General features: G+C 39.1%; 2 protein-coding genes across 3 annotated transcripts in view; one reads left to right on the top strand and one right to left on the bottom strand.

Annotated features, from left to right (window-relative positions):
* LOC110261667 (glutamate decarboxylase 1-like) overlaps positions 1–19406 on the bottom strand; it is a 229650-nt gene that overhangs the window by 141962 nt on the left and 68282 nt on the right. The gene's annotated exons all lie outside the window — the stretch shown is intronic.
* On the top strand, positions 1005–3116 carry MC4R (melanocortin 4 receptor). Its single transcript, NM_214173.1, is given in 1 exon segment — positions 1005–3116. A coding segment is annotated over 1 exon segment (999 nt). The 5' UTR covers positions 1005–1537; the 3' UTR covers positions 2537–3116.

The raw sequence follows: 19406 nt of genomic DNA on the forward strand, positions 1-19406 counted from the left end.
CACCGATCTCAAGTTAAGTGTTATTCTATCTCACACACACACACACACACACACACACACACACACACACACACAAAACCCCACAAAAATACAGGGAAATTTTTGGAGGTGATGAATAAATATGCTTAGTACCTTGATTGTGATGCATTATGAATATATGCATGTGTTCAGAATCATTAAAATGTATGTCTTACATATGGCCATTTTTTGTATACCCAATTATCCTTAAATGCTTCCTTATTCAATTATTCTTTAATGCTTAAAAAAAAATCTGAGTATCGCCTAGTTATTGATCCTTTTCTGAGTTCAGAGTAAACACAGTTTACATTAATTCTAAATAGTTTTTTTTTGTTTTGTTTTGTACACATAGATGGCATATGGAAATTCACCAGCCAGGGACTGAATCCAAGCTGCAGCTGTGGCGAAGGTCACAATGGCTCCTTAACCCACTGCCAGAGTAGGAATCCCAAATTCTAAATAGTTTCCAAATATTGTAAATGAAAATAAAATTTTTTCCAGTTACAGTAAAAGAGATTCTGCAATGCAGAAATAGCAGGTATTAGTGCATAAGAAACAAACTCCTTCTTGAGCCCTCTGATAAACTATAGCTACCTACTTAGTCTTCCATCTATAACATAGTCTCTTGTATTATTAAATATTCTCCCCATATTTCAACTACTTTAAATGGGAGCATGACTTCCTTTGCTCTAAATTCAAAGAAACTGAGGGGTAAATAATTCAATAGCCTGGCCAAAAAGGCAGTGTGTATCTATTTCAGGACACACACACACATCTCCTTTTAAGTAGTAATAAACCTGGGTGCCTCAAAAAAGGGCTTGTTGTGATATAAAAGAATGTCCTCTAGAAACCAAGCTGTTTTCCTTGAAAACTTGAAAAGGGAAATTCAGTGTATCACAGCCTGCTTGTGCCTCCTGATTCTACACGCTTCTGCATCTGAATCAGCGCTGCCCAGCAGTTTGTATCTCTGGAACATAATCGGTGTCTCACAGACTCCCCAGGACTTGGATTGGTCAGAAAGAAGCAGAGGAGGAGCCACTGTGCACATTTTTTTTTCCCCTTCACACACCATAAAAATCACAGAGGCAACTAACACTCACAGCAAAGCTTCAGGTTGGGAACTGATTCTCTCTGCGAGGCAGCTGATCTGAGCATGCGCACACAGATTCATTCTTCTCCCAATAGCACAGCAGCCGCTAGGAAAATTATTTTGAAAAGACCTGAATGCATTAAGACTAAAGTTAAAGTGGAAGTGAGAACAAAATATCAAACAGCAGACTCGACAGAGAATGAGCGTCTTGAAGCCTAAGATTTCAAAGTGATGCTAATCAGAGCCCTACCTGAAAGAGACTAAAAACTCCATTTCAAGCTTCGGAGCATGTGATATTTATTCACAACAGGCATTCCAATTTCAGCCTCATAACTTTCAGACAGATAAAGACTTGGAGAAAATCGCTGAGGCTACCTGACCCAGGAGCTTAAATCAGGTCAGAGGGGATCTCAACCCACCTGGCGCAGGATGAACTCAACCCATCACCATGGAATGCATACTTCTCTCCACTTCTGGAACCGCAGCACCTACGGACTGCACAGCAATGCCAGTGAGCCCCTTGGAAAAGGCTACTCTGAAGGAGGATGCTACGAGCAACTTTTTGTCTCTCCTGAGGTGTTTGTGACTCTGGGTGTCATAAGCCTGTTGGAGAACATTCTGGTGATTGTGGCCATAGCCAAGAACAAGAATCTGCATTCACCCATGTACTTTTTCATCTGTAGCCTGGCTGTGGCTGATATGCTGGTGAGCGTTTCCAATGGGTCAGAAACCATTGTCATCACCCTATTAAACAGCACGGACACGGACGCACAGAGTTTCACAGTGAATATTGATAATGTCATTGACTCAGTGATCTGTAGCTCCTTACTCGCCTCAATTTGCAGCCTGCTTTCGATTGCAGTGGACAGGTATTTTACTATCTTTTATGCTCTCCAGTACCATAACATTATGACAGTTAAGCGGGTTGGAATCATCATCAGTTGTATCTGGGCAGTCTGCACGGTGTCGGGTGTTTTGTTCATCATTTACTCAGATAGCAGTGCTGTTATTATCTGCCTCATAACCGTGTTCTTCACCATGCTGGCTCTCATGGCTTCTCTCTATGTCCACATGTTCCTCATGGCCAGACTCCACATTAAGAGGATCGCCGTCCTCCCAGGCACTGGCACCATCCGCCAAGGTGCCAACATGAAGGGGGCAATTACCCTGACCATCTTGATTGGGGTCTTTGTGGTCTGCTGGGCCCCCTTCTTCCTCCACTTAATATTCTATATCTCCTGCCCCCAGAATCCATACTGTGTGTGCTTCATGTCTCACTTTAATTTGTATCTCATCCTGATCATGTGTAATTCCATCATCGATCCCCTGATTTATGCACTCCGGAGCCAAGAACTGAGGAAAACCTTCAAAGAGATCATCTGTTGCTATCCCCTGGGTGGCCTCTGTGATTTGTCTAGCAGATATTAAATGGGGACAGAGGAGACTTATAAATGCAAGCATAAGAGACTTTCTCCTTACACAGTCTGGACAATATGCTTCAACAACAGCATTTTCTTGTAAGGCATCAGTTGAGACATTCTATTGTATAAATTTAAGTTCGTGATTCTGCTCAGTCTCTGTGTATTTTTAAGGTCTTGCTACCTTTTGGCTGTAAAATGTTTATCTATACTACAGGTTATAGGCACAATGGATTTATAAAAAAGAAAAAAGTCCTTATGAAAAGTTAATTAATGTATCTTGTCATTCGAAAGGATTTGACACATTGCTTGTTTTAGTAAAATGGAAATCACAGTTTCATTAAATATATCCTAATAAATGGTTGCTAATATTACACTATACAACGCTGAAGTGTAGAGGTTTGATTCTAGCATTGAGGGGAGAAATACTGAAACAAGTGTTTAATCATTAAAAAATAAGCTGAAATTTCAACTAATTTAATAAAACATGCTCATTCTCCCTGTGCAGAAGGAGAAATGAAGCTTCTACTGGGAGAAAAACAGTTACTAAAAAAAAGTGGGGGGATATTTTGAGTTTGAAAACTATGTTTCTCAAAGACAGAGATATTAGTTTGCCCAAGCAAACTGTCTGATATTCCACACAGGCAACTGTTTGGGAGAGAAAAATAGCAGCTATGGGTACTGAAGTGTTCTGGGAAACCTAAGAGCATGGCAAGCTAAACTCATATCAAACTATTCTAACCACCCCCTAATAAAAACAAAGGTCTTTCTGCCCCTTTAACCAGGGACCCAGAGTCTGCTAAAATGTCCAGAAAAGGTGGTGCTACACTGGAGTCTTTCTCTTTATTTTTTAAAATTTTATTGGAATATATTTGACTTACAAAGTTGTATTAATTTCAGACATATAACAAAGTCAATCAGTTATACATATATTCACTGGCTCCTACTTTCTAAAAACAACCTACAAAATCAGTATTGAATTCTTTCACTTTTCACATGGAAGTGACTTGCTATAGTCTTATTGCTTATTTTCTGAACAGAAGTTGAAATACTCATTATCAAGGATTTTAGCTTTTAAAATTAAATCTATCGCACAGGTATTTTCAGGCAATATTTGTAAGATATGTAAAATAAGGGAACTTCTGATGCTGGTACATGACAAGCAGGAAGAAAGGTATTGCCCAAACCCCAGAGGACGACATGACACAAATTAGCCTTCCACAAGCATACTTTAGTGAGTAAACATTTGTTTTGCTCCAAATTGGCTACTGAGCAATACAACCTGTACTTTTCAACTTGCATGTACTTTAAGAGAGAAAATATATTAGGCTGAGGATTACCAGTAAACCATCCTTTGATTTAATTTATAGTGTCCTCAAATCCTCATGGTCTGAGATAAAGTGCAAAGGTATTTCTTAATTCAAATCTAAATGCTTTACATATATTGACAGCCAGTCGAGAGTAACACTTTCAGCATTTATGTGGGAAGATTACTTGAAAATGTAATGGTGAAGTTAAAGTTTACACAAGAAAGGTCGTACTGAAGCTTGATTACCGCAATTCCTCTATTTTACACTAAGTGTGAGGATTTAAATAAAGACTAAAATAACAGAACCCAAAGTTGTAGCAGGACGTAAAAAGTGTTTTTGTCTTTGTTACTATTCCTTTCCATTCTTTTATGTAGTAACTTGAGGAATCCCGGCGACTGGGGATACAGAAGAGAAGATGAGCATTTTCCGTGGGGTCACCCTTTCCAGTCCATTCTATTTCTCCATCCAGGGTCATTTCAGATGCTGCTTAGAACCAGCCCAGTTCTCCCACAGAAAGGAAATCAGCCTCCCTCACCTTGACTTTCACAACTCCTCCAAGAGCAGTTCACAGAGATGGGATGAGTGTTAGTCATGAACCTGAGTTCCCTGCCACCCTCCCCTATCTGCCCAGGGCACAGTATAAGGCTTCAGTTTCTTTAAGGGCTAAAACCATATCTTACGCATTTTTTCCTGTTCTCCAAACAATCTTCTATTATGTTACTTCCTCTTTCTCTGGTAAAACCAAGATTCTGCCATCATCATCACCCAAAGTACACAGTCTACATTAGACTTCATGCCTAGGTTGTTGCACATTCTATGCATTTTAGCAAACGTAGAATGTCATGTATTACAGCACCATACAGAAGGGTTTCACTGCTTTAAAAATCCTCTCTGCTCCACTTATTCATCCCTCTTTCTTTCCTAACCCCTGGCAACTAGTAACCTTTTATTGCCTCCATAGTTTTGCCTTTTCCAGAATGTCCTATACTTGGAATCATATAGTATATAACCTTCTCAGATTGGCCTCTTTCACCTGGTAATATGCGTGTAAGTTTCCTTCACATTTTTTATGGCTTGGTAGCTCATTTCTTTTTAGTCCTGAATAATATTTCATTGTATGGATGTAACAGTGTATTTATCTATGTAGCTACTGGAGAATATCCTGGTTGCTTCCAAAGTTTGGCAATTATGAATAAAAAATTATGAATAAACATTTGTGTGTGGACATAAGTTTTTAATTTATATCAAGGAGCAGGGCAGCTTTTAAAAACTTCAGTATAAGTACTGCGACACATGTGTCTATTCTTTAATATTGGTTAGTTAGCATATACATTATGCTGGTCTGGTCTATGTATTTCAAAAGTATCTGGTAAGAAGCATCAGATAACTTTATTGAAATTTTCACCAGAAAGTCCAATTAAAGTATATCAGAAATGGCTTTTCACTGGTGAAATGAGTGATTTTCAAGACTTACTGTTGACTTAGTTGTACAGCAATCACCATAACTCATATGAACAAGGTTTGCATTTTGCATTTCTGCCCACTCAGCAGCTAGCATGACACTTAGACTCTATAAGTCCCAAACTCCAGAGAGTCTCCACCTGCTTCAAAAAAATCTCTGTTGGGAGTTCCTACTGTGGCTTAGTGGTTAACAAACCTGACTACTATCCATGAGGATAGAGGTTCAATTCCTGGCCTCACTCAGTGAGTTAAGGATCCAGCATTGCTGTGAACTGTGGTGTAGGCCAGCAGCTGCAGCTCTGATTCACCTCCTAGTCTGGGAACTTCCATTTGCCACATGTGTGGCCCTAAAAAGAAAAAAAAGTTTCTATTGCCCAAACTAAATATTTTGAAATTACTAAAACACTTCTAAATAATTACTTGATAACATGTAAATAAGTATCAACTTCTGGCTTATATTATAAGGAATATAAAAACAAGAATATTTAATATGTTACCAACTATCTAAAGAAAGTACCCCTAACCTACTTATATTTCTCCTACATTTCACTTTGAATAATTCACAAAAAATCAGTAGTCATCATTTCTGGGTAATAATATTAAGGGGCATGTCTACTTTCCCTATTGAGTGTGTTTCTATTATATAAATTTACTGCAATGAACATGTTTAAGGTTTCTTTTTTTTTCATTTTTTAAAAAGCACACACAAGCATTACAATAGAAGATGGCTGATGGAAATGTAATTGCCAAATTACCAATGATTTGTGGAGCAAGAGTTAGTTTCAAACAAGAGCAGATCTTAGGTATCATCTCATCCAACACTCAGAGATACTGTCTAATGTCACGTGTGAAATCAGTGGCAGCATCAAAACCTGAAACCCCAGTTCTTGACTCCCATTAAGGTTTCCCTGTACCAAATTTTATTAGCCTTCTTCCATAAACAAGCATGGTTTTCTCAGTCATATAGACCTATGACTGAGTTATGGGTACACCAATTTTATCTGTGAGATTTTGTTGAAGTTAGTTTTCTTATTGTTAAATATGCATGACAATCTCTGCCTGATGTTAATCTTCAAGGGACAAAAGACGATGATAATATCAAAGATGAAAGTTCAACAAAACAGTGCCCAATCCACATAGGTGCTCAATAATAACTATTGGTATTTATAAGAATAAAATTAAATGAATAAAACCATGCATGAATGAAGACTAATTTTGCTGTTACTCAACATTATTAATAAATATATATAGGGTTTAGTTGTGTATTGTTTCTTAAACTACATTTAATAGTTTCCTTGACTTTGACAGAAGTTTTTGTATAAATGGATATATTTAAACAGAGTAGATCCACAGGCATACCTGTATTATATTTTTTTTTCTTTTAGGACTACACGCCATGGCATATGGAGGTTCTCAAGCTAGGGGTCCAATTGGAGCTATGGCTGCCAGCTATGCCACAGCCATAGCAACACGGAATCCAAGATGCGTCTGCGACCTACACCACATCTCGAGGCAACGCCAGATCCTTAACTCACTGAGAGAGGCCAGGGATCGAACCTGCAATCTCATGATTCCTAGTTGGATTCATTTCCACTGCGCCACGATGGGAACTCCAGGATACCTTTATTCTAAGAGGGTAACTTTTTATCACCAATTGTGCTAATTGTTTTAAAATTTTCAATGCCACATTCAATACTGGAAAAGCCTACTTAGATAACATGCAAACATAAAAAATCCACTCACTTCTTCAAAGATTGATACTCATTAAACTTTATGCCATCAATTTGTGGTGGTACAACAATAATGTTATTTAAGTTGATGTTGCTGATATTAAAGGTAAATTCTTGAGGAGTTCTTTCATGGCACAGCTGATTAAGTTTCTATCATTATCACTGTTTGGGTCACTGCTGTGGACTTGGTTCAGTCTACATCCTGGGAACTTCCACATGCCATGGGCACAGAAAAAAAAAAAAAAAGGTAAGCCCTTGAAAAAGAACCATAAATGATTTATAGTCACATCTTGATGCTCACCTATTAGTTCATCATGTATTGATCAAAGCCCTATGTGCTTGATTAAAGGGTTTGGAGTTTGGACCAGGGGAATATTGAGTTCAAATTTCGGGGAGTTTGCATTGGGGCTCAGCAGTAACAAACCCAACTAGTATCCATGAGGATGTGGGTTCCATCCCTGGCCTCACTGAGTGGGTTAAGGATCCAGCATGAGCTGTGGTGTAGGTCACTGATGCAGCTTGGATCCTGCCATTTCTGTGGCTGTGGTATACTCCAGTGGCTGCAGCTCCAATTCAACCCTAGCCTGGGAACTTTCATATGCCACATGTGCAGCTCTAAAAAGCAAAAGAAAAAAGAAAAAAAAATCTCAGATTTACCAGCTCTAGAACTTTGGGCAAATTTCCCAAGCACCTATAATCTAATCTTTGAAATAAAGATATTCACAATCTAATCATATATTGAATGATAAAGTTTAGATAATATAAAATTCCTAGTAGATTGAAAGGATCTAGTCCTATATATAATGCTTGTCACTATAGATATCTATGACTTTAATGATCTGTCAAATTGTGCTCAAAAGGTTATCGGAGCATAGACCCTAGAAGAAGTTACATGGTGATACTCTCTTGGCTACCCTCACTTCCCTAGCATGGAGAGACAGGAATCCATTTCAATCTGTTTTTACTACTATGTTTATTATTTTAAGTGTAAAGAATTTTTTCTTTTTACAGCTGTACCTGTGGCATACAGAAGTTCCCAGGCTAGGGGTCTAATTGGAGCTGCAGCTGCAGTCTATGCCACAGCAACACCAGATCCAAGTTGCATCTGCAAACAACACTGCAGCTTGTGGCAATGCCTAATCCTTAACCTACTGAGGGAGGCCCGCATGCTCACAAAGACAATGTCTGGTCCTTAGCTTGCTGAGTCACAAGGGGAACGCCAAGAAATTTTGAACACTCCAAAATAATTCAAGGGAGGTAGTAGGTGGAATTGGGTAGGTAGACACAGAGTGTTTCGATGGCTTCAGTAATGTTCTAGCTCTTCTATTGAATAATGGGTTTTATGCATAATTTAATATTATGCTTCACAATTTAGAAATAAATACTTTTTTATATATGCAGTATTACATGAATCTTAAATGAATATAATGCATTTATTTTGCAATGTGCTTACTGAGAAGGAAATGCAAAACTATATTTGCACAGAATAAAATCACAGGATTCCTAGCACAATTTAATGCTCCACTTTGGAGGGAAAGATAAAAGTTTTGATCTATGATAGTCATGGCTGAATTGGGCCCTGGGTTAATGAAATTAGTAATCATAGTTTACAATTATTAATAGTGTTTTCACTGCCTAAAGACATCTGGAAGCCCCTCAAATACAGAGCCAAGTGGAAAATTTCAGTAGTTCAATCAGTGAACCATTCAATGATGTTTTGTATGAGACTCAGCTGCAAATGACACTATCGAAGTCTGATTTCAAACCTAGCATTTGAAACAGTGTGAGAAATTTCACTTTTAAATTCAAACCATCACTGAATATAATTTAAAAGTAAAAATATAACAATAAATTTGTTTATAATTCCGCTTGAGCAGAAAAAAACACGTTAAAATTTTCTCTGTGAAAAGTTCAACTTCTCAATTTAAATGTATTTTATTTGTAATACTAAAATTGCAAAATGGCCTCATTAAAAACAACATATGTGGATTTTTCTATAAATCTCATAATATCTTGGAGATTTCACTTAAAAGAACATGTAATATCCATATTCTTACTGAGTTCTTTCATGAAGAAAGAAAGAAGACTTGAGAGTAATTCTTATTGTGATTTTGTTTACTAAGGATGATTTGTGAAATGTTGAAAATTGTGCTCTGTTATAATTTGTACCTATTAGCTACATAGCTGTCGGCTACTTCACTGTCAATATTGGAAAGAAAATCTATACATTTTCACCTCTGCCCTATCTCTAATCTTCCTCTTTAAGCTGTCACATCTCTTTTCCATATAGATGTCTTATTTTCAGCTAAAACTCAATGTGGCTGAAACAAAAGCATTCATTGATACAAATCTGACTTTTTTTTACTCTCTTTATATTTTCATCATTTCATCATTCTCTTGGGAACAGAAAAGTTCAGTCACATTGTGCTTTCATGCCAAGAACAAATGAAATAAGTGAGATTTTGAAAAAAGATGAGATGTGTGAAGCCTGACACAAATGGCTGGGCCTTCCTGTATGTACAATGGAGTGGGATGGAGAGAAAGTTGACTTCTGTGGATTTATAATTCGTATTGGGCAAAATAAGAAGAAAAGGACATCACTGATTTGGGTTTGGTGGGCTTTTTTTTTTTTTTTTTTTTTTTTTTGAGAAACCTGCATAAAAACTAGGCTCAGGGAAGTCTAATTGAAATATAGTTGATTTATAATATATTAGTTTCAGGTTACAGCAAAGTGATTTATTTATATATAAATATATATCTATATTCATTTTTAGATTCTTTTCAATTATAGGTTATTACAAGATATTGAATATATTTCCCTGTGCTGTATAGTAGGTCCTTGTTTATTTTATATACAGTAATGTGTATATATTAATGGCAAACTCCTAATTTATCCTTCCCCACCCTTTCCCTTTTGGTAACCATAAAGTTGTTTTCTACGTCTCTGGATCTATTTCTGTTTTGTATATAAAGTACATTTGTATCATTTTTTTTAGATTCCACATACAAGCAATATCATATGATATATGTTTTTCTCTGTCTGACTTACTTCACACAGTATGATAATCTCCAGATCATACAAATGGCATTGTTTCATTCTTTTTATGGCTAATATTTCATTGAAAGATATACATATAAATTTGACAGTCATGAACTTGTGTAGAGATAGTGAAAGATAAAAATATGAGTGATCCCTCAATATGTCCTGCAGTCTGCAATTCCTGCTGCCTTTGTCTCCTAACCTCATTCCCATGGAGCCTTCATCCTCATCGCTAAAACTGCTCTTGCTAAAATGATCAAGATGTTTCCAAGGACTAAGTCCAATGATTAGTTTTATTCTTATTTTATTTAGACCAACAAAAATTTTAACTTGTAGGTCACTTCCTCTTCCTTGCAATATTTGGCTCACAGGATACCAGAACCCTTGGTTTTCCTCTTACCTCAAAAGTGTCTTCTCAGTCTCCTTCGCAGATTCCTCCTTTTCCTCCCAGAGCCGTTAACACCAGAATCCTCCATAGGAGGTTTTTTTTGTTTTTGTTTTTGTTTTTAACTGTTTTCTTCTCTTTAGTCATTCTCAACTAGCCTCAAAGCTAGTTGAATACTGTCATTAAAGATTCCAAAATGTATATCTTCAGTTTATATCACTTTAACTATTTTCTGAACATCTATAGTTGGCTTTCTAAAATAAATTGTCTTAGTTCAGCCTCCTATAATAATTACCATAGGTTAAAACAACAAACATTTGCTTCTCACAGTTCTGGAGCTGGGAAGTTGAAGATAAAGGTGCCAGCCAATTCAGTTCCTGTTGAGAACATTCTTCTTAGTTGCAAATGGCTGCTTTCTAGCTGTATCATCACTTGGAAGAGAGAGAAAGAACTAGCCCTCTTCCTCTCCTTATAAGGACACTAATTCCAACATGCGAGCTCCAGTTTCGCTCCCTTCCAAAGATCTCATCTCCTGATACCACCACGTTCAGACTCTACCAAATTAATTTTATGGGGACACGAACAAGATCCTAAACTTGCAAGGCTATTTTGAACCTCTAGTTTTTCCATCCCAAACTTCTCCTTTCACTGCTTTGCCCACATCAGATGACAGCAACTGGATCCTTCCAGTTGATCAGACAAAAGTCTCTGGAATCACCACTAACTTCTCTTTGTCTTACTGTCCATTTTGGATCCATCAGGATATATTATATATTATTGGTCTTCTCATTAAAAAGTATTTTAAAATGTATAAAATATATATAAAGCCTTCCCTTTAGCACCTAGAATGGAGCTTGTCTGTAAGAAGAGCTCAATTGATTTTTGATGAAAGAATGAAGGAACACACTAAAAATAGCAGGAAAAAAAGCTAAGACTGGGTGCTCTGTTAATAGCAGTATTTAAGCGTTTAGTGAACAAAGAAGCCATGAAGTCACAATCACAGAGGTCAAAGAAAAACTAGAAAGGATGACGTGACTAAAGCCAAGGGAAGACTTAGTTTTAAGGAATGAGTTGTCAATCATTTCAGTAAAGAAAGAACTGAAAACATGTTCAGAAAATATTACAACTAGAAATGTAGTATATTTCATTTGAGAATATATTTGCAAAGATGATTGGGGTTTTGATGAAATGATTGAAAAATAGAAAACAGGAGTGGAAGAGCCAATTTTCAGTAAAATATTCAAGCAGATACCAGATGTTTTGGATCTTGTATGGAGACACAGGAGCAGAATTGGAGATGAGGGATGTAGAAACAGAGTACAGACTCTTTTATCAACAAGCTGTACTGAATAGAATAGGGACTATATTATCAAGGGATAATTTCTTCAAAATAGATTCGCTTCAGGGAAGATCTTATGCAGAGGCAAAGAACCAATACAGACTAAGAGGCTGAAAATACTGAATATTTACTGAAAACTCTCACTGGTACAGCAAAATCATTTTCCTATAATTTCCCATAAATGGTTGCCTTTTCTGCTGAGTTATTTTCTTCCTAGTTACACCTAGAAGTAGCTCAGTGAAGAACTCTACTTTGGAACTGTACCTTCCCAATCACCAGGAGATAAATTTGAAATACCAACAGCTCCCTTACACCAGAGGGAAAGTGATCAGCTCAGTACCTACCTGGGGTCAGTGACTTTAGTGGGGTCTGGGTATACTCACCCTTTTCTGTCCAGAGCAAAAATGTCTCTTCAGAAGAGTCTTTCTATCATTCCTGGCTAGAATGAACACCTTTCTAACTCAGGATGTCCTGCCTACATATCAAACCAGAGAGCTGGACCTCAGTTGCTGGGATAGTACACTTTAGCACCTGGCAGAAGTGTGCTGAAACTGCCTATTGCTATGTACTTCCTGCAGCAGAGAGAGGAGGACCAACCCTCTTGGGTACCAGTGACAGCCAATGTGATTGCAGGGAATACATGAGACAAAGCAAGGGGTAGGTCAGCACACACACACAAATGGGGTCAAGTGTGACAAAGAGTTGTACTTAGAAAAGATCCTGGCTTAAAATTCTTCCCCAAAGTGAGAACAGAAAGGTCAACAACCCATACCATACCCAACAAGCACTGATGGCCTGATCACCTTCCCTTCTCTTCCTCTATTAGCATAGGCAATGCTTGAGGGGTATCTTAAGGAAGCTTATTTTTGCTTGATTTATCATTTTGACACTCTGGTAATTGGTCCTGCATTATATTCTTACATTTTTTATTTAGATGTTTTGCTACATATTTCATAGTAAATATTGAAAGCAGAGTCTCGCCTTTATGTAATTATTTTAATTAAAAGAAAGATGACCAGATTCAGAGAGACTGAAATAAAGTTAACTACTGAACATTAAAGAGGTCCTCATCTTTAAAGTAAAATAAGAAAGAATAAAGAGAATTCCAAAGGACAAAACTGAGTACACACACACACATACACACGCGCGCGCGCACACAAATTGGTGTCCAGAGGTGTGGAAAATGGACAAGTTAAGATGAGTTTATTTCATTTAAGTCCACAATTTCCTGAAATGGGGATGCTAACCATTACACTTATCCTTCTAATTGCGGATACTCTGAAATGCTTTATTATTATCTTCAAAGTAGAAGTAAATAGGTTGCCAAGAGGAAGTTTCTAAGAAGTCTAGTTAGCAGAGGTTGCCCACTGGTATTGCAAATCTAGGAAACAGTGCCAACTGGGGATTTATAAACCAGGCAGCTTCAGCTTCAATATTAGAAAAAGTGATTCATTAAGGAAAAGAATGATCAATTAGTCAGAAAAAACTTCAATATAGACTCTTCACAGCGGTCTATCACTTTTCAAAACAAGTCACAAATAAATATCAATGTGTGGTCAGAAAACTAATAGAATGGCACACACCACTTTGCAGGAAGCACCATAGTGGGGAAGTTTAATGAAAATTTCAGGGAACTTATGAATCAAGGATATCTGCATTAGTTTAAGCTAAGGATAGAGGAAATGGGGAATTCAGCTCTTAATGTGATTATTCTAATCACAAGGGGATAGAAACTTGAGAGCAGCAAAAGACTGAATGTAGCCTAAGAGAGTTGCTTTTCATTTGTTTCAAGTGTGGTGCCAATGACCAGCACTGACTCTGACCTAAAGGTCACATCTTCTAATTACTAAATCTTTCTGGGATTCACAGTTGGCACTGGCCCGTCAGATACTGAGGGTAGGTCAGTGGGAGGGTCTGTTCACCTACAGAATTGTCTGTAGCCTGCTATTCCTGGCAACTATTGTACCAGGTTTTAACTCATTTTTTTCCTCTTTTTTGGAAGATGGTCAACTCACTGTGACATGTTCTTCAATTCATTTTATTTGTCTGTTTCTTTGTTTTCACTGAAACATACAGAGTGGAAATGTCCCCCTCTAAATAAGGGCTATTTATTTAGAAACTCCAGGGTATTTGCCAACAACAAATATTCCTTTCCCATTGTTTCAGGTAAACTATTTATCATCCAGGAAGGAATAGCAAATGCCAGTGAACCTTATTTTTTAAAAAGTGTTCTGTACTCACAGTTTCTAGTACATCATGAAAAGGGGAAAAAGATATTTTCATGGCAGCAGCAGAAGACGCTCTGCCCCATGAGGTGATTCTCTCAATATCCCAATCCTTCCTTTTAGTAGCTCTTTCTGAAAGTAAATCACATCATGTTTTGAAACGATATTAGAAAAACCTTTGCCAGGAAGGACCTAGATTATTTTATGATCTGTTGGAATTCTGTACAATCTTGTCTTCATTCAATATCAAGAGAAAATCTTCATCCAGAACACCTCAATAAATTGGTACCAATTCATATTTGGAAAGCTTCATTGCTTTAATGTTTGAAAATGGTAAACAGGCAAATTTAGCATCCTGAAGATGTAAAGATTCTCAACTTACAAAGGACTATGGGTGAAAAGGCTGGCTGATGTCTTTCCTGCCAGGAGGTGCTTTTTGCTACTGTTGTCAGGCATGCCCTGCCCTTGGGTGTCTTCATCTTTTCACATCACTTTTTCCCAAAACATTCTTCTCTTATCAAGTTCAGCTATTGCCTAACTTGGTCTTTTCTAGCGATCTCTTTCTTGCCAATACAGGTAGGTACCCATAATATTCCCTGGGAAATTTTGCTCTTATGATTTTTCATCTAATTTATTCAATGATAAGGCACAAATTTAGCAATACAGAGTTAGATGCATAGTTTACATACTGTAACAACTGTTATCATTTATGTCTATAATACAATGGGTATTACAACCTTAAAATGTTTTAAGTAATGAAGACAATTTACTGCTCACATATTTTAACATTTCATTAACAGGGATGGTTTCTGGTGAGCCTTTTTGCAGAGGCTCAAGTAATATATTCAGGACTTAATTTCTATTTCTCTCATTTGCTTCCTATAACAGAGGCTCCATCCACAGCCTCACACAGTGGCCTTCAGGTGGCTCCAAAGTCTATATTCAGAATCAGAAAAATGGCTGCCGCTGTTTCAGAGCCTTATTTCTCACGACACATAGTAGGAGAAAGAAAAGGTACAGGGATTCACCCTTCTCTAGTGAGTCTGAAGGACTCACTGCAGCCAGGCTCATGGGACATGTCAATTGGCTTCCACCAAACAGTGCCAATCCATGAGGGGTGGATGAATTTCCCCTCAAATTCTAGGATTCTTTTAGTATGAATGGGGGAATGGCAACTTGGGTGACACCTAAGGAATGTTTGCACATTTGCTGTAATACCTCCTGCATACACAGGACCTCTCAAGAGTGAATCCAGGAGGGATGCAAGATGGCAGAAGAGTAGGGGGATGCACTCGCTCTCTCCCACAAACACAGCAAAAAAAACACATCTACATGTTACACGACTCACACAGAACAGAAACTAAACCCTGGCAGAAGAACTTAAACCTCCAATAATGGCAAGAATCTCATGACATAACTGGGTAAAAGAAGAGAAAAGAGGAGAGTGAGAGAAGGGGAATTGGGATGGGACTGGTGCTCCCAAAAGGGAACTCTGAAGGAGAAAGGGAACCCACACCCTGGAAAGTCACCTACTCGATGGAAAGATCAACCTATCGGAGGGATCTCCAGACACCGAGAAGAGTGCAGCAGTAGGTCTGAGATCTGAAAAGCAGAGTGAGAGCCAAACAGATCATCTGAACTACTGGCACAGTCATCAAAACCTGAGACACTCAGGTGGGGGCTGGGCACCGAGACCTTGGCTCCAGATGTTAGTCCCCAGGAGTGGGCTAGGGTTGGCAGTATGGAGACAGCCTAGGGGACTAGGAAGCCGGAGGTCAGGTTGGTGGTGTGGAAACAGCCTAAGGAATTAGGAAGCAGTGCGTTGTGGGTGGAGGGAGCAATACGCTAAGGGCTGGGGAGTGGAAAGCCACAACAGAGGGAACCTGGGAAAAGAGCTGGACCCACAAGAGAGACAAGGTGCCAGTGTTGGGGAGGGGAGAGGAGGAGGGGCAGGCTGCCCTAGAATACTCCTTGCACCCCAGCTAGCGCACTTGCCACCAGCTAGCAGAGAGCAGTGCTACCCAGTGCATCCCCCCTCCCCTATGCTGCGCAGGCCTGACCTGAGGCCGCCTGCCATCCTGGAGGGCTGGCTTCACCACTCCTGGGAAGCCAACCACCCCAGGGGCTTTCCCTGCCCTGGCCTGCCTGCCCGCTGGAGGGGCTACACTCCTGGGGAGCAGGGCCCAGCACCACCTGTCCCCTGGAAGACCTCTGCAGCCAGAAATGCCAGAGCAAGCTCTGCCTGGCCACAGGAAGTCTACCTCCACCACAGGGCAGTACTGCCAGTTCCAGCTGCCCTGGAGAAGCACTCCTTTGTCTCCCAGCAGCCTGGCTAGCCGCTCCAGGCCTCGGGAGGCACTGCATTCCTGCCGAGCAGCTTCCCGGTGCTGCCCGGCACTTCCCGCCCCCTGGAAGAGCTCCATAGCCTAGAAATACTAGAGCAAGCTCTGCCCAGCCACGGGGAAGTCTGCCTCCATTGCAGGGTGGTCCTGCCAGTTCCGGCTGCCCTGGGGAAGTGCTCCCTTGTCTCCCAGTGGCCCGGCTAGCCACTCCCACCCTTGGGAGACTCTGCACTCCTGCGGAGCAGCTGCCCAGCACTACCCACCCCCTGGAAGAACTCTACAGCCCAGCAGCACTGGGGCAAGACCTGCCTGGCCACAGGAAGTCTGCCTCCGTTACAGGACAGTCCTGCCAGTTCTGGCTGCACTAGGGAAGCACTCCTTTGTCTCCCAGCAGCCCGGCTAATGGACCCCACACTTGGGAGGTGCTGCACTCCCCTGGAGCAGCTGCCCAGCACTGCCAGCCCCCAGAAAAAGCTCCATGGCCCAGAAACGCCAAAGCAAGCTCTGCCCAGCCATGGAAAGTCTGCCTCCATCACAGTGCAGACCTGCCAGTCCCGTCAGCCCTGGGGAAGTCCTCCTTTGCTTCAGAGTGACCCTGCTAGCCCTGCCCACCCTCCGGAAATGCCCTGCTGCCTCAAAGAAGACTGGCCAACACTGCCAGCCCTCGGGAAACACTCCACAGCAGTGCCCAAGCAAACCCCGCCCAGCCATGGGGAGTACACCTTCACCATGAAAAAGAAAATAACAAGCAAGATGAAGAAGCTCAGAAACCATTCCCAGTTAAACCAACAGGATAACTCACCGAAAGCAGTCAACAATGAAACAGATCTCTGCAGTCTGACAGACTTGGAGTTCAAAAAGGAGATAGTGAAAATACTGAAGGAATTAAGAGAAGATATGAACAGTAATGCAGACTCCCTCAGAAAGGAACTAGAAAATATAAGGAGGAGCCAAGAAAAACTAGAACATTCATTTGCAGAGATAAAAACTGAGCTAAGGGCAGTAAAAACCAGAATGAATAATGCAGAAGAACAAATCAGTGATGTGGAAGATAGAATAATGGAAATCATCCAATCAAGACAGCAGACAGAAAACCAAATGAAAAAATCATGAAAGCAATATAAGAGACCTACGGGATAATATAAAGCAGGCCAATCTACGCATAATAGGAATTCCAGAAGGAGTAAAAAAGATAAAGGGATTGAAAATATATTTGAAGAAATTATCATTGGAAACTTCCCAAAATCTAAAAGATACTGATTTCAAGATACAGGAAGCACAGAGGGCCCCAAACAAGTTGAACCCAAACAGACCCACACTAAGACACATTATAATAAAAATGGCAAAAGTTAATGATAAAGAGAGGATCCTACATGCAGCAAGATAAAAGCGAAGTGTCACTTATACGGGAACCCCCATAAGGCTATCGGCTGATTTCTCTACAGAAACTCTACAGGCCAGGAGGGAAAGGCAAGAGATATTTAAAGCACTGAAAGGAAAAAATATGCAACCTAGAAGACTCTGTCTAGCAAGAATATCATTTAAAATAGAAGGGGAAATAAAAATTTTTTCCAACAAACAAAAGCTAAAAGAATACAGCAATACAAAACCCATTCTAAAAGAAATATTGAAAGGGCTTCTCTAAATCGAGAGAGAGAGAGAGAGAGAGAGAGAGAGAGGAAGAACTAGGATTGAGGAAACCACAATCAGAGAGCAGTTTCTCAAATAAGCCAGCACACAGAGCTAATCATGAACGTTTAAAACAAAATAAAATGAAAATGAAAAAAAGAGACATCAAAATCATAAAATGTGGGCAAGGGAAGTGAGGAAATAAATAGATTCTTTTTTAATTTTCTTTTTTTTTAATTTTAGTATGGTAATGAAGTGTTTGAAACTACAGGACTATCAGGCTAAAACACACAATTATAGGAAAGGGTTAACATACTTAAAAAACAGGGCAAGCACAAATCAAAACCAAACATTACATTCACAAAAAAATGAAAAGGAAAACCCTCAAGCAGAAAATAACTGGAGACCATCCAACCAAAAAAAGAAAGGAAGAATGCAGAATCATAGAATCAACTGGAAAATGAGGTTTAAAAATGGCAATAAATAATCATCTATCAATTATCACCTTAAATGTCAATGGACTGAATGCCCCAATCAAAAGACACAGAGTGGCTGAGTGGATAAAAAGGCAAAAACCTTCAATATGCTGCCTACAAGAAACTCACCTTAGGACAAAGGATACATATAGATTGAAAGTGAAAGGGTGGGGAAAAATATTTCACGCCAATAGACATGACAGAAAAGCAGGAGTCGCAACGCTCATATCAGACAAAATAGACTTTAAAACAAAAGAGAAAGAAAGGCAAAGAAGTACACTATTTAATGTAAAAAGGATCCATTCAAGAAGAGGCTATTACTATCATCAACATATATGCCCCAAATATAGGAACACCTAGATACCTACTACAAATATTAACAGACATAAAGGGAGATATTGATGGGAATACAATCATAGTAGGAGACTTTAACACCCCACTGACATCAAAGGACAGATCCTCTAGACAGAAAATCAATAAAGCAACAGAGATCCTAAAGGAAACCATAGAAAAGTTAAGAGTTAATTGACATCTTCAGGACACTACATCCAAAAAAATCAGAATACGCATTCTTCTCAAGTGCACATGGAACATTCTCAAGAATGGAACACATATTGGGGAACAAAGCTAACCTCAACAAATTTAGGGGCATAGAAATTATTTTAAGTATCTTCTCTGACACAATGGTATGAAACTAGAAATCAACCACAAGAAAAGGAATGAGAAAAAACTGACTACATGGAGATTAAACAACATGATACTAAAAAACCAATGGGTCAATGAGGAAATCAAGAAGGAAATTAAAAAATACCTCAAGACAAATGATAATGAAGGCACAACCACTCAAAATCTATGGGACGCCACAAAAGCAATGCTCAGAGGGAAATTCATAGCAATACAGGCCTTCCTCAAAAAAAGAAGAAAGATCTCAACAAATTGACAA

Source organism: Sus scrofa, chromosome 1 (genome assembly GCF_000003025.6).
Source record: "Sus scrofa isolate TJ Tabasco breed Duroc chromosome 1, Sscrofa11.1, whole genome shotgun sequence".
Classification (NCBI taxonomy): Eukaryota; Metazoa; Chordata; class Mammalia; order Artiodactyla; family Suidae; genus Sus; species Sus scrofa.